At 41.4% G+C, this 15,351-nt stretch overlaps 1 protein-coding gene across 4 annotated transcripts; it reads right to left on the bottom strand.

Moving 5' to 3' along the window:
* Positions 1–2,244: 2,244 nt before the first annotated feature.
* On the bottom strand, positions 2,245–14,276 carry LOC109743300 (uncharacterized). 4 transcript variants are annotated; one of them, XM_073510975.1, is made up of 25 exons: positions 13,831–14,276; positions 13,310–13,414; positions 13,071–13,187; positions 11,951–12,043; positions 11,662–11,778; positions 11,455–11,574; positions 11,189–11,293; positions 10,640–10,716; positions 10,508–10,565; positions 10,128–10,201; positions 9,752–10,033; positions 9,493–9,557; positions 8,731–9,137; positions 8,025–8,149; positions 7,660–7,852; positions 7,467–7,555; positions 6,367–6,536; positions 6,119–6,273; positions 5,155–5,177; positions 4,751–4,846; positions 4,517–4,629; positions 4,228–4,348; positions 4,113–4,140; positions 3,269–4,039; positions 2,245–2,955 (listed from the first exon to the last, which is right to left on the bottom strand). In XM_073510975.1, exons 1-25 carry the CDS (start codon positions 13,943–13,945, stop codon positions 2,828–2,830), a joined length of 3,747 nt encoding a protein of 1,248 aa, XP_073367076.1. In that variant the 5' UTR covers positions 13,946–14,276; the 3' UTR covers positions 2,245–2,827. The 4 variants fall into 4 exon arrangements, with proteins under 4 accessions (XP_073367076.1, XP_040260521.1, XP_040260522.1 ...); XM_040404587.3 differs by lacking the exon at positions 2,245–2,955 and having other exon boundaries at positions 3,000–4,039; positions 5,119–5,177; positions 11,951–12,046; positions 13,831–14,275; XM_040404588.3 differs by lacking the exon at positions 2,245–2,955 and having other exon boundaries at positions 3,000–4,039; positions 5,119–5,177; positions 13,831–14,275.
* Positions 14,277–15,351: the final 1,075 nt, after the last annotated feature.

The raw sequence follows: 15,351 nt of genomic DNA, 5'->3' as shown, positions 1-15,351 counted from the left end.
GGTGAGGACCACGCCCAGCCATATATACGGCATAGTAATGGCGCACCGTGGGCAGGTGCGCCATTACTAACTTTTTTTTTATTTTTTTTATTTATTTTGAATTTTTAAGGCGGGAAGATAGTAATGGCGCATCATGGGCAGGTGCGTCATTAGTAAGTTTGAATTTTTTTTTAAAATTTTTTTGCCTCTCCAGATCTTAAAAGCCCCGTATCTTTTTTCTGTTAGGTTTTTGAGGATTTTGAGAATGTTTAACGGGATTCCCCTAGTTAAATTCGGATGTAACTTTTCGAGTAGATGATTTTTCATATAAAAAACTTTTTCATCCGAGTTCGTATGCAAAAGTTATGCCCATTTTACAAATTCTCGAGAGATTTTGCAAAAAAGTCGAAAATTCATGTTTGTAAATTTTGCTAACAACTAGACCACATATCACACGGGAATCTTATTTTCTTTTATTTTTTTGACATTTCTATCATTTTATTTTTTTTTGAAACTGAAAAAAGCGGTCCGGGGGGTGCATTCGGGGGAATGTTTGGGTCAAATTACTAATGGCGCACCGTGGGAGTGGTGCGCCATTACTAGTTCCATTAGTAGTTTAAAAAATAAAAAAAATTGAAAATTTTTTTGAAACATAATTACTAATGGCGCACCGTGGGAGTGGTGCGTCATTACTAGTTTAACTAGTAATGGCGCACTATCCCCTGGTGCGCCATTACTAGTTTTGAAAAAAAATTACTAATGGCGCACCAACACATGGTGCACCAACACATTTGCACAGTGCGTCATTAGTGTCCATATTGGCTATAGCTGTTTTTGTAGTAGTGGTTAGGCGATGGCCAACCACCTCACCTACGCCTAGCGCTTTTTCCATCCTATACCAGCTCTTAGACACGAAGAAAGGCGAAAGGGACATATATAAGATGACCAAGATCCGAGAAAGGAAAACGAGGGACGTCAACAAAGTCAAATGCATCAAAGACAAAGCATATCAGTTCCTGATGAAGGACGAGGAGATTAAGCATAGATGCCGGGAGTACTTCGACAAGTTGTTCAATGGAGAGAATGATAGCTCTATCATTGAGTTGGACGACTCATTTGATGATAGCAACATGCATTTTGTGCGACGAAATCAGGAGTCTGAGGTCAGAAAGGCTTTAAAAAGGATGAAAAGAGGCAAGGTCATGGGCCCTGATTGTATCCCCATTGAGGTGTGGAATGGCCTACAATATTGTGTGGCGCTGGGTGTTGACCGACTAAAAGGTGGCATGTGTAACAGTAGCGGAGTTGTGCATGTTGAGATGTATATGTGGCCACACAAGAAATGATCGGGCCAGAATGATGATATACGTCACCGAGTTGGGGTAGCACCGATTAAAGAAAAGCTTGTCTAGCATCGTTCAGAAGCTTCAGTGCATAGCAGACGGTTAAAGCATGCTGATAATATCAATAGAGGTCGGGGTAGACCAAACTTAACATGAAAGGAGTCCGTAAAAAGAGATACGAAGGATTGAAATACCACTAAAGAACTAGTCATGGAATGGAAATTATCCATGTACGTGCCTCACACGTTTTCAACGTATTAATTATTTTGTATGTTTCATGGCTATTATCTTTCAATTATGTAATGTTTTAAAATCATTTTTAGGGACTAACATATTAATTCAGTGTCCAATGTCAGTTCTTGTTTTATGTTGTTTTTTAATTTCAGCACAAGAAAATGCTAAAAAATTAAAAAATTATGAGAAAAAATTGCAAGCAAGTTTCAAGTCGTCGGAGGACCAAGGCCCAACACCTGGGGAGGCCTAGAGTGCATAGGCACCCAGGTGTTGAGGGCCCTACGCGCCCTATGGCAACCCATGGTGCCTCTTGTGTGCGGTGGCTTATATACCACCAAAACTAACGCCATGATTATCAAATATTTTTTCGCCGCCGACACTTGCATTCCGAGATGATCTTCATTTTCAACCCTGTGGCATGAGGCCCTTTCATGGATCAGATGATGGCGAACCGCAAGGCCACAGTCGCTGGAGAGGACTTCGTAGATGGATGACATCAGCCCATCTAATTCACCCTGCTACCATTGCGCAAGGGCACCTCCTCTCACGGTGGATTTCGAAGCATAGCAATGTCTTCGTCTTCGACAATACACAATCCATCATCGTCGGTCATTTCGACGCGGCAATGCCATGGCTTGTTCATGAGTGAAGGCAGGAGCAGTGGGTCTAGAGCGACTCCCCCCACGGTTGCTCGTTTGACGTGTGGGGTTAGATCCGGGTGTTAGCATGGTCCTCGGCTTGTACAAAACTTTTTGCTCTCTATCTCTGCATCGAGACACAAGCTAATTGTCAGGTCTTTTTTTTTTAAAGAGGATAATCTCTGCATTTGCATAGATCGATGCACATAGCCATATGTTATTATTTATTTAGTAATGTCGAACAAAGTCAAGCATCAATCCGATTTAGATCAGTTTACAAAAAACAAAGAAAATCCTGAGGCCATCCAAATCGGATCTGCCTCACAGCAACTTCTTCCGGTCGACATGGGTTCGAAAAACAAAAAGCACGCTACTCCTAGACAAATCCTTCAAAAGGGATCACCGCATGTGTGTTGTTGTTAATGGGTCCAACCAAAGATAAAACTTGGTAGCAACATCTCCCAATTATCATGGACCTTAATCCACTGGTCCACATGGGTTCGAACAACAAAAAAGAGTACGTATTCCTAGACAAATCCTTCAAAAGGGATCACCGCATGTGTGATGTTGTTAATTGGTCCAACCAAAGATCGAACTTGGGATATTCATTCCTTGAAGCCAGTCTTTGAGCTATCAAAGAATACGGTCAAAGCGGGTTGAGGACCTCACCCGCCTGCCTCCAACCACTGCCACAGCACCTTCAACAAGCAAGCTTCGCTCACCGGCAGTGTTGTTAATAGGCAGTACCAGCACCTCTACAACTAGCACGGAAAATGCAACCAGATAAATACTGGACAGACATTCGTAACTGATCACAATCCAGTAAAGATAAGCTTCCAGATGATTCTTACATGGCTATATCCGCAGCCATAATTCCTAGTAAGTAATAAAGATGTCATCACCCATAAGTTTTCACCATACATCGACAAATGCCCCAAAAGAAGTCGGCATATAAATCAGCCACATAATTCTACTTTACCAGATAAGTAGTCCTATACAAAAAGGTCGTTTTTAGGTTCTAGAATGGCTAGCCGTAGTTTCTGCATCAGCTCTCAGGTGCTCAAGGATTCACACCTGCTACTACAGGCTTCACCTCTTCCTTTTCATCATCCGATGAAGAGCTGCCGGAGCTGCCGGAGTCTGAGTTAGTCAAGGCGCTGCCAGGACTAGGAGCTACTTCCAGCTTCACAACAGTCGCTGCTTCAGTCTTGACAGCTACTTCAGTTCTAGCGCTTGCTACTTCAGGAATTTCTTGCTCTGTTTCATCATCAGACGAAGAGCTGCTGGACTCCGAGGAAGGCTCTGGGGCATACATATCATCGCTATCTTCATTGTCCACCTCCTCGAAATATTTCACCACATTCCTTGGCCTTCTCCCGCGTCCAAGATCCACCTTTGGAGTGGCAGGCTTGAACACTTTCAGATCCTCAACGTTGGGGGAGGGAGGTACTACGTCCTCGGCACCATGAGCAAAACTCACAATGCTGCCAAGATAACCATTGTCATCTGAAGTGCACATCTCGCCACTAGAAGGGTCTAACTTGAGGAGATTGTCGATGGCCTCGTCATCATAATGAATTGATACAGCATTGATCTTCTTTTTGTCCACAATTGTCTTGGCTCCATGTAGTAGAATGGACTGCAGCTCGTCCACCCTTGGCTTCTTGGAGTCGGAAGAGTTCATCAACATATTTTCAATTGCCAGCTTCTGTTTAGACTTCTGCAGTATCTTCTCTTCAACAGAACATTTTGTAATAAGCTGGTAAACAACCACCGGTCGGGTCTGGCCAATCCGATGAGCCCTGGACTGTGCTTGCAAGTCCATAAATGGGTTGAAGTCTGGATCTGAACACAGGAAGACGAAAATAAGTGACAAGAGGACTTAGGTGGATGAAACAGATAACTAAAAACCACTCACCATATATAATTACTCTATTAGCACCAGGCTGCCATAATAGTGAACAATGTTAGTCCAGTTGCATATAAGTGAGAGAAATACAAACTGAGGAGGTTGTAAGTATTAGAATTCATACCAGGTCAATACCTAGACCACCAGCACGAGTTGACATCAAGAAAATAAATGTTTCACTTTCAGTGTTGTTGTATTCTTTTATGCTCTCCTGCCTCGCGGAGAGTGCTGTCTGTCCATCAATGCTGCGCACCAACACAGATATTAAGTGAAAAGAAGAAAGAGAAAAATCGTGAGCTGCAATCTGGAATGGGTGAAGAAACTATATTGAGGATCACTGTAAGATAGGATAAACAGAATCATCTATCCATCAGAAGATTGCATGACAAATGCAGGTGGTTAAAATAGCATACCGTGCATATTTGTATCCCAGGAAGGAAAGGAAATCCTCAAGAATATCAAGCATCTTCGTCATCTGGGAGAAAATCAGTACACGGTCCCCTCTTTCTTTCAATTTTGGGAGCAACTGCAGATCAACAATTGCCAATTATTACAACCAACGATGCACTGGGACAGAAAGAGAACGGAACTTATGGAACAAATAATCAAGGAACACCTAGATAGGATGCAGTTGTAGGTCAAGGTACCTTGTGTAAGAGTTGAAGTTTCCCTGATGCAGAAACAAGTGACTGGAAAACATCTTCTCCTGCTTTCTGTTTAACTTCCAATCCTGGAAATAGATACTGGAGAAGGAGAAACAAATTAGCAGAAGACTCAAAGTTAAAATCTATTAGTTCGTGTGATAACATAAGAGACACTGCATAAGACATCATGAGCATAAGACACACTGCACTAGATATGTTATGCCACCACCTCACACAAATCTTTGTCAAAACGTTTGTTAACTGAAGTATTCCAGAAGCATAGAATTCCATAAGTATACAACAAGAAAGAGGTTTGGTTCAAATGAAAGAGATGTAGCCAAATTCAACAACTAAATGGAAGCAAAATCTACTGGATGATTACAGCATTTTCTCAGCTCCATAAGTACGTTGTTCAGAGAAAGCTTCCTACCTGAAAAAGTGCACACAAGAACTATCAGCCAAGATGTAAATATTGCTTGGCTAGCACAAGTACATAATCCCAATTATAAGAACATGTATGAAGTTAGATAACTTGGTTCCCACCACACTGAGATTTTCCACGAGAATGATAATGCGGGTATTACTTCAAGTTCCTCAAGTAAAAATGCTCTCAGTGCCTGATGTTTGCTCTTTACCATTGCAAGTTGCTGATCAGAAAATCTAAGCGAGAAGCTTATGACAAGTGCATGTGTCATTCAAGTTTAGGCATAGATCGATCCAAGTATAGTTGGTGAGCTACACATCATGAGCTAATTCCAAGATTTTTGTGGGATGACCCCGTTTTTCTAGTAGTGTTGCAGTTGAGTGGCTGGTGGTAAAAGCACGTAGCAGTAGAAGACCATGATAAATCTATTATAAAAGCATTGGTCAGATATCACTCGCTTCGCAAAAACTGCTCTCCTATATTTAAACTTCACACGCATAGCAAAAACCAGCCATCTGGAGGCATTGCAACAGCTGCGTATTTTGTGGGTGGAGGCTGGATTACAAGTTGTTGACAGAGACAATCCTCGAGACAAACTTATGGCGGGTGGCTCACTGGCAATAGGGATCTCAGGAAGTGACTGTTGCATTGCATGCTAGAGAACTGACTAGCCTGGTTTTGCTGTTCTGTAGCCTAGTTTTTGCTTTCTTGTAGTCCTGTTTTTGTTGCTATAAGTTTTCTTTTGGTTGTTAGTCGCTGACACACTAGTGGCATTGTACTATGCGCCTTTTCTGTGTGTTCTTCTAATACAAAGTGGCACGCATTTAGATGCATGGTCGAGAAAAACATTGGCACAAACCAGCTTTATCAAGAGAATTGGATGCAGATTAATACAAAGTGGTAAAGTGTATAAACTAATGATAAATGCAAGTGACTCTTCAACTGACCATACTGAATAGCACTGTTCAACTTTGAGTAGTTCTTCTCTAGAATATTAATGTAAAGATCTCTCTGAGAATCTGCAAGCGCACACGGAACTTCTACCCACTTCTTTGTAGGCATAGAATCTTTTAGCACATCAGATTTCATTCTCCTCAACATCCTAGCAAATCAAACATGAAAGAACTAAGAGCCACATCCAAGTTATCAAATAAACAAAGTAAATAACTTTTATCATTAGACACACACAAAAAACCTGGGCTTCAAAATATCATGAATGCGAGCAATTTTTTCATCAATTGTCAAATCCAGTTCAGATTCAATTGGTGAGAACAACGCATCAGCCTTTGGGTCAGAGAACTCATCTGGATCAATATAATGAAGCAACGAAAACAATTCCAAGATGTTATTTTGCAACGGTGTTCCCTGTTCAATGAAGAGGAAAAAGGTCAAAGCACATGGCTAGATCATTCCAGAAAAGGGAAATTAAAATGCACTTCAATGAGAACTATATGCTATATTTAACAGGCAATATGTCACTTCCATAGAACATCTAGCACGACTAGGTTTTTTTCAGCACGAAAATGGTCTATGGATTATTCAAGACCAGCATTGCTTTAAGAAGACTAGTGGTGAACGGCCTCATCCAATCCAATTAGATTGCCATGGTGGCATGGAGCAGACATTTTGTTGGTGGCAGTGCAAGATAGCTGCAACCCTGCAATGCCTCAAGTAACATTCATTTGGTCTATGGAATCACAAGGATTGGGGAGTAAATTTATAGAGTTTACTATTTAAGATCACTATTCCGAAATGCTATGCCTACAGGAACTGTGGAGTTGAACTATTTTCTCCTACAAAACTAGTGGGGCAAATAGTGTCATTCCCCCACAGTCTGTAGACCTCTTTCTGATGAAAAAACTTTGGACAGAGCACTTTCTAAAAACAAGGAAACCAATTATGGTATGGCCACATCCAAATCTATGATACCACAAAATATGAGTGAGCCCTTATGGTACACGACATATATCACAGCTGGAGCATAACTTTCAAGGATTTGAGTTAAACAGGGTTTCCAATAGTATACTCCGTAGTATTTTGCAGGAAACAGATGGATTGCCCGGAATCAGACCAGCTCGTGGTTGCCGCAAAATCTACTTCAGTTCATAACCATTAACGGGCTGGACATACCATCCCCAACTAACTGGGCAGGAAGCATCCCAGTCCTAGGCTTACCAAGAATATCAAGTTGTAAAGGACGCTAGATGTTTCTCAAAAAAGAACGTAGATGGGACAAATCATTAACTTCTAAAATTAGGCAAAAGTACACCTAGGGCTAGGGTACGGAAAACTTACTGTAAGTAGCAACCTGAATTCTGAGCTATATTTCTTTAGGCAGGATGCGAGATTGCAATCAAGCTTCTTCAATCTGTGAGCCTCATCAACTGAAGCGAAAGGGAGGTGATGCACAACAGCAAAAATGTTAACTTGCAGGCAAATAACATATACATATTAAGACTAGGTAACCTCGATTCAGCTAAAAACTTACTGACAATCGTTGACCACTTAATTTTTTGTAGAACTGCTTTATCAATTTGGACAATCTCATAACTTGTCACTAGAGCATCAAATAGAGTCTTCCTTTCGGAAGAGTACATTTCATGAGCTTGAATACACTTTCTGGAGTCCTTATCTCCTTGGTAAACAACAATATTAAGATCGTGTGCCCAGCGATCAAATTCCTAATACAAGAAAATGCATCAGAGGTTACACTGTCCAGCTAACATAATAAATAATTTTGGTGCAGCAAGAAGATTTTGATAATGAGCGCAAGAATAAAGGACAATGTCTTGAGCTCCTTTATTACAAAGGTTTATGGTACTATGGCAGAAGATCATGAAAGGTTATACAAACCTTTTTCCATTGCAGTAGGATGCTCTTTGGAGCAAGAACCAACGCAGGAGATGTGGTGAAACTTCCCTTGATTATGTGGCTGAGAAAGCTAACAACTTGGACAGTTTTTCCAAGACCCATTTCATCTGGCAATGGAAAAGGAAATAGAACCCCCATTATTGTATCTTTACGATATATAAAAGGAGAAAAGAACAATCAAGCATATTGCATGAGCCAAGAAGCTTCTTCCATCTTATATAGAACAGAGACATATGAATGGGGTAATTCAAAACTAATACCCTCATCAATGTTCTTTGGTAACATTTTAAAAGTATCTATTCAAACCGGGTTGTTTCAGAAGGAATAAAATTTATCAGATTACATGGAATAAATTTGTGCAGAACAATAAACGTATGTAACAATTCTCTATATCAATGCACTGAGATGCAATGCTTTTCGTTATCTCAAAAAAGTTGTAACGAAATAATGCTTGGGTAATGTAGTTTTTTAAGAAAAATGCTTGGGTAATGTACTGATACAAGTGCATGTGCTGCGGGTTTCTTTTTTCTTTTTTTTAACGAACCTAGCAGGTGCTTTTCTTTTGCATTAAGTAGAGGTAAAAATACATCACAATGATAACAATTCTATCAATAGGAGAAAACTCTAGAAATGTTCAGAATACCAGCAATGCTATCATGCATTGTGGCTTTAGAGTTCATGAACATACCAGCAAGAATAACGCTCCTCTTAGATTTAAAATTATCAAACATCCATTTTAACCCTTGAAGCTGATAATCGTATAGGGCATCATTGTGTATATTTTCTGATACCATCCCTTCAATGTTCATTGGGCTGACACAATCAACTCTTCGTAAAGTATTTTGATGCCTTTTGACAAGCATGGAAACAGCTGACTTCACTCCTTCAGTGGAATAGGACTCCCATGTAGCATCACAATAATCAAGGCCTTTCCATTTCACAAGAAACTCATATCCCTCAAAATCTTCATTATCCTTGTAACTAGCTAAGATATCACATAAACCAAGATCAAACTTCCGACGACATGCAATGGCACGATCTACTTCAAACCATTCAGGTTTCCTTTGATCGTCCATGTAGACCTCTTTAGGCAACCTGCCGACAATAAGTTTGTACAATCATAAGAGCAATCAAAAGAAGTGTTACTAGTTGAGAAAACAGGGCATAAATAAAAGAGAAATGAGAGGTATAAGTTCATCATAACACATTATTCAAAATAATAGTATATACAAATATCATTCAAATCTTAATGAGTAACGAGAAGAAGCGAGCAAATCAGTAGAGAGCATACTGAAACTGTATCTATAAAGAAAACTTGTTTGACTACAGCAATACAGAAAACTTCGCCTAGATGAACCAACATAGATAATTGGCATTGGAAAGGACTGGTTCATACGTGACAATAAAGTGACGCTACCAATTACACACACACAAAAAACAGAGGGCTTACGTATTCTTCCTTATGTAGCTTTGTGCTCGTAGGCGGTCAAAAACAAGAAGCCAATCAAGTGGAACCTAGAGCATGTAAAATCAAATATCTCAGTAAAATAATTACAAATCTCACTTCTCACATCAATTATAGTGACTTCGCATAACAGAACACCACTTTAACAAAGGAAATCTCTAGGTAACTTGTAGCCATGCTAGGAGGCAACTGCACTGCTGAGGCAGGTACAATAAACAATAGTGTAGCAAGGAGGAAAACACACCCAGCAGTCGTGATGATGAGAAAGTAATTGCCACTTCACGAGGATTTGATACTGGAAATCTGACTCCTGAAGAATCACCCGTCTGCAACCTACAAGCCTTTGGATCTTTTTTGAGGCATACACTTCCATTCCCTTAGCCAAAGATGCTTCATTGATTTTGCAGAGAGGACATTCCAATGTGCCTCTAGTATCTTGCATCGGAGGACTAAGACAGAAAGTGTGGAAGCTACGAGAACAGCTTGAATTCTGACACTGGATCAGAAGACAGCTGCCAGCTCCACTCTGCACATATAAATCAAATAAGATTGACAGATATAAGGCAATGGAAAATAACCAGCTCGACAAACCTTGCAAATTCCTCACAAAAATAACGCACCTCACATATTGAGCAAATAGGTCCACTAGAAGTGCTTTTGCAAGGTTTTACAGTACTACGCAATAGCTCATCATCTGATAGAAAACAGAAAGTTCGTGTTACCATATCAACCTCGCAACAAGCACACATGTACCCGGTAGGTCATTAAAAGCCTGTGTGAACATGAGTCTGCACGCTTTCACAACATCAAAGCTACAACAAGCATAATCAAGTATAGCTACAACATCTTGTAACTCAAGAACATTAATTCATGAATGGTACACACATATACAGACACATATAGTAACAGTTAAAAAAACTGTTCATAACATTGTCCCTGTAAACCCTTGACCACGAGGGCAATAGACTGATGGTTCTCAACTAATCGGTTTGTTATTTACCTGATCCTGTGGATGAAGACGCTGACAACATACACAAAGAAGCTTCAGTGCAGCTCTCCTAAAAATGAACAGAAAACATTTATCACTCGATGAAGAGCAGGGGCTAATGGACTATTTTTGTTATGAATTTACATCTGAAACATGATCAGTCTTCTGTTTCTCTTGCAGACGCTTTGACATTCTTCTGCATGGAATTGTCTTCCTATGATCTGAGGTGATTTCAAAGGATAACTTTAACATGGGTGACACATGATGTCCGATAAAAAATTGTAAGGCATATGATCACCCAATTGGCACAGAATAAATACAACTTACTGGGGCTTAAAAGATGTATTGCTTAACCTACTATGAGTTATTCATAAAAATTTAGTCTAATCAAGAGGGGGCATCTGATCAAATGATATTGGAAGCTTAAGTGAAGGTTGCAAGTTTGACTTTGACCCAGTACAAAAACAAATCATGAAATTTATTGTGCAATGAACAAAGACGATCAGAAAACATAGTCCTCTGCCATATCATCTTAAATGAATCCTTGGTTATCCAATTTAGTTTTTTTTCAAAGAAAAGAAAAAAAATGCTTCCACAAGGCTGCTCAATTACTCCAGAAACATGAATATGAAGCAAAACACATGGTGCACAAGATGTAAATAAAAATATTCATCTCAAAGGGTGCCCACTTACTATCCACACTGTCACTATCAGAATCGTCGTCGTATGCATCATATCTAGTTCGCATTCTGTGCCGAAGACGCTTTGATCTTTGTTGAGGGGGCAAGTGATCATAATCTGCACAGTGCAAACTTTAAATTATTTGCACATGGCACTGCTGAAAGTTACATCAGAAGAATGGTTATGTCTGTCTCGTTTTGTAGGGTCATTTTGGTTGGTTAAGATCAGGTTTTGGCAATTTAGCATAGCCCACACAAAAAATGTGCACTAAAGCATACCATAATCAGAGCTACTCCGTGATGTGTGTTTATCTTCAGCCAATTCACCACTATAATACTCGGATATAAATCTCTTTCTGAGGCAGTTTGGCCTCCTTTGTTGAATGAACGTTTTGGACTCTGTGACACACCGTTTGGAATTTACATATCAAGAGGTATATAACAATTTCACCCTAATTCATACATCTGTAAGCAACTCACTCTTACCATCCTCGCTGTTCACAAATACATCATGCTGACTCTCCCTGCTACTCAATTCTTGCTTTGCAGCTAGTTTTCTCTGTAGACGTTTGGATCTTCTGCATGGATGCAACATTTGCCCACCTGCAGTGAAAATAAGTTCAGACTCATATTGTAAGTCAAAACTGTAAAACAAACCATAACTTTGTAATCTGTGAAACACCAGTAAGAAATAACAGAAGAAGGAATATGTAACAACTTCACTCTAATCTATACATAACTAAGTTTCAGAACAGTAAATAACTCACTCTCTTACCATCCTCGCTCTCCCTCCCAACCGAGTCTTGCTTTCCAATTTGCTGCCCACATAGGCGTTTGGAGCTTCTACATGGAGGCAACATTTGCCCACCTACTGAGAAAATAATTTCAAACAAATATTGTGATTCAAAATCCCAAAACGATCTCTAACTTTGTGTAACTATGCTAAACATCTTATTAAACTAAATTAAAGAAGTTTACAGTCACTTCAAGAGGCTAGATATACCCCAACTTATTAGGAAAAAGAAGAACTCAGCAGCAGATTTTGGTGGGTTACAGATTGTAAGGGTGCAGAATAATCAAATGTGGATAAGAATTGCTACAGTTGCATAGCAAATTGATCTCCATTTATATGTGTACTTTTGTATGTAGGCACACAATTGTACCACGGTTGGGCAGACTTTAGACATCAGTGAATCAAATATGTTCACTTGCAAAAAGAAATGCAAACATATGAACGAGATCCAAGCATGTATTTGGGCATGTACAAGCAGAGTTGCTGTACAGGCTCCCCCAAAATCTTGGAGCCCCCTTTTTTCTTGAATAGTAGTACTTAGTATGTCTAGTTGAAGAATTAATGAGCAATTAAAAATACGAAGTAATGAAGCTTAGACATTAAGAGATAAAATTACTTGTTGAGAAATATCTCATGTTAGGTATAGTATCTCCACCTCACGTGTCTCTTTTATAACTAACTTAAAACTCCCAGTCCAACACCTCAACGAACAAATTAATTGCATAAACTTAACTCTTGGTGTTCTCTCTGTCCTGAATATGGTAAAGAAGACATATATTGCTCTAATCGCAGTACCGTGATGCTAGGAGAATGGAACATTCCGTCTCCTTGCGCCACTTATGCATGCTAGAAGGATGGTACATTTTGACGGTTTCAAGACTTGCTTCTTGGCAGGTTGTAATTTGTTGAGGAAAAATGTGCTACCGTGATAACTAAAAAATGTTCAATCGTTTTTTCGTTCAGGTTCCAAGTTTTAGTGTCACTGGGCCCCTGATTTCTCAGTTACAGCCCTGATAATATTGTGCCACACTCTGGGGACAATTAACAAAATAAGCAACACAAAAACTCGGAGAGATATCAGTGTTCCTCCCAACACACATACCTTCATCATTGCTCAGCTTGACATCAGCAACCTTTAGCTCATCCTCATGCAACTCAGAAGTTGCAGCACCAGTAGCGGCTGTTCGCTTTCTAAGACGCCCCAGGTGTTTTGTGGAAACTATCAAGCAGTCATCAATTGTAAATACAAACAGTGAGTTAGTTAATGTATCAAACATGAATGGGCTTTCGCGCCTGAGGCGGCGATCATGACAACTGAAAAATATGAACTTCTAATCACACCTTCCATGGTGGAATCGCATGGGAGCGCCTTGAAATCATCTGCCGCGCATCCCTCCGCGATTTCTCCTTTCGATGGTTTTGTCTGCGTTGCCAACTTCACATCATCTGTAAAATAAAATTGCAAAAAAAATGTGATAATCCGAACGAAATTTCGCATCTGACACAGTAATTAAGCAACACTGCAACTGACCGAAGAAAAAGATGCTATCCCACAAAAAAAAAGCGAAGAAAAATCCAACTCACAGGATTGGGGGACAATTTGTTTCGGATCGGGAAAAATACCAATCGATGCGCTCTCGAAAACGAAATCGATCGGTGCGCGCATATGCATGGCAAATGCCGGTCATTTCCAATCCCGACCAAACGAGTACCTCGAGAACTCGCCTAAACATCCAACCAACAACCTACAGCTACGTGAATCCGGCGAAACCTCAAGCTAAAATCGCCTGGACGCCCGATCTAAACCGAAATGCAAGAGCAAAAAAGCAAGGCATCACGCACAGGCGCCCCATATCACTCACCATCGCTGAGTTCGATGACCTGGACGCCGGCGGCGCGCTCGCCCCGCGGCGGCCGAGCGGCGGCGGCGCCACCTCCCCGCCGCACTCTCCCCCTCCCGCGCCTCCCGCCTCTCATCGGCGCCGATCGGCCGGGGTTCGCGGCCGCGCCGGCGTGTGGGGCTAGGGTTTTCTTCCCGGGTTCGAAGCGACGGCAGCTAGGAGGACTACTGGGATGTGCTGCGGATGGGGAGGGGGCGTGGGTTTAGTAGCTCGCGCGCGGGTTGGGGGAGAGCACTGGCGGGAAGTTCCATGGCGCTGGTTTCGTAGGTGGAGCCGGTGTTTGAGGCTGGGGAGCGGCATGTGGGTCCAGCGTGGTGGGCTGGCTGTGGTTTCCTGTGGGACTGGTCCATGGAGGTGGTTCATGGGCGGGAAGCAGAGGCGGCGCGGGCGACGTGCGAGCGGGGAGGAGACATTAATTGGGTGCGGGTGGAGATTTTCTGCGGCCAGTTCACCGCTGCGGGTGGGTAGGTGCTGCTTCTCCTCTGGGATATTTTTCGGCTGTCGTATGGGAGAAGATACCCCGTGCGGATTGTGCGGCGTCGCCCCAAAATTGACATGCTAGTGTTGTGATTTTGATAAGATCTTTTGTGGAAATGTTTGAGTGTACTGGAAAGTGTGAGAAATTAATGTGGTTGGGTGAGGTAAAAGAGTGCATCACGTCATCATTTTTTGATCCACTATTAAACTTTAATAAGGCTGGTCATAATGGAGAGTAACTTAGGCTAGTAACATGCATATGTTACTAGTCTATGTTACTACCTTCATAGTGGGTAGTGTCATAAATGTGGTAACATAGATACCTTCATTTATTACTTTGTAGACTCATTTTGCATTGAGAAGCGCTATGTGATGGTAACATATTATGTTACTCGATTTGCCTCTCTCCTCATTAATTAACTACTTGCCACCTCACTCTTTTTGCTTATGTGGCATCTATGTTACTATCTATGTTACTCCCACTATGACCAGCCTAACTCAACATGTGTTATGATTGTGCACAACAACAAAAACTTAATCCCAACCCTATAGCATGCCCGCCCAACAAAAACATCTTGCAACACATCCCGTGCGATGCGGTGGACATTCTGGACACCTCACATCTTCTTCTCAGCACTCTCTTCTCCTTGTCGTCCTGCCGCCGATGACAGCATCAACTTCTTCATGTGTCCCTCCTTCCCTTTTTCTATCCTCCCCCAAGGGAAAAAGCGGCTAGAGTTCCTGCCTTCCACCGGCAGCGGCGGCAATTTGCCTCGTCTCCTGTGGCCTTTAGGGTCATGGGACGCGGTAGATCCCGGCCCATACTGACGGGAGGGCTTCGTTTTTAGGTGTTTCTTTGAGTTTTGCTAGGGTCTGTGTCATGCTTAAGAAGGCGCGATGACGCCGGCTCCCCAAAGATGGAATAAGATTTTCCTCGCCTAGCCACCGTCTCGATGGTGTGTCTAGCATCATGAGAGAGCGTGTGGAGGTGTGTCTTCGATGGAT

The sequence above is a fragment of the Aegilops tauschii genome, chromosome 3 (assembly GCF_002575655.3).
Source record: "Aegilops tauschii subsp. strangulata cultivar AL8/78 chromosome 3, Aet v6.0, whole genome shotgun sequence".
Taxonomy (NCBI): Eukaryota; Viridiplantae; Streptophyta; class Magnoliopsida; order Poales; family Poaceae; genus Aegilops; species Aegilops tauschii.
This window is presented reverse-complemented; position numbering and strand designations above follow the sequence as displayed.

Excerpts from the sequence above, each read along its gene's own strand:
- LOC109743300 (XM_073510975.1), bottom strand. The coding sequence starts at position 13,945 with ATGAGAGGCGGGAGGCGCGGGAGGGGGAGAGTGCGGCGGGGAGGTGGC. Across the intron at positions 12,044-13,070 it reads CAAGCTGAGCAATGATGAAG|GTGGGCAAATGTTGCCTCCA; the intron begins GTATGTGTGTTG and ends TTTTCTCAGTAG. Across the intron at positions 4,040-4,112 it reads TAATAGAGTAATTATATATG|ATCCAGACTTCAACCCATTT; the intron begins GTGAGTGGTTTT and ends TCCTGTGTTCAG.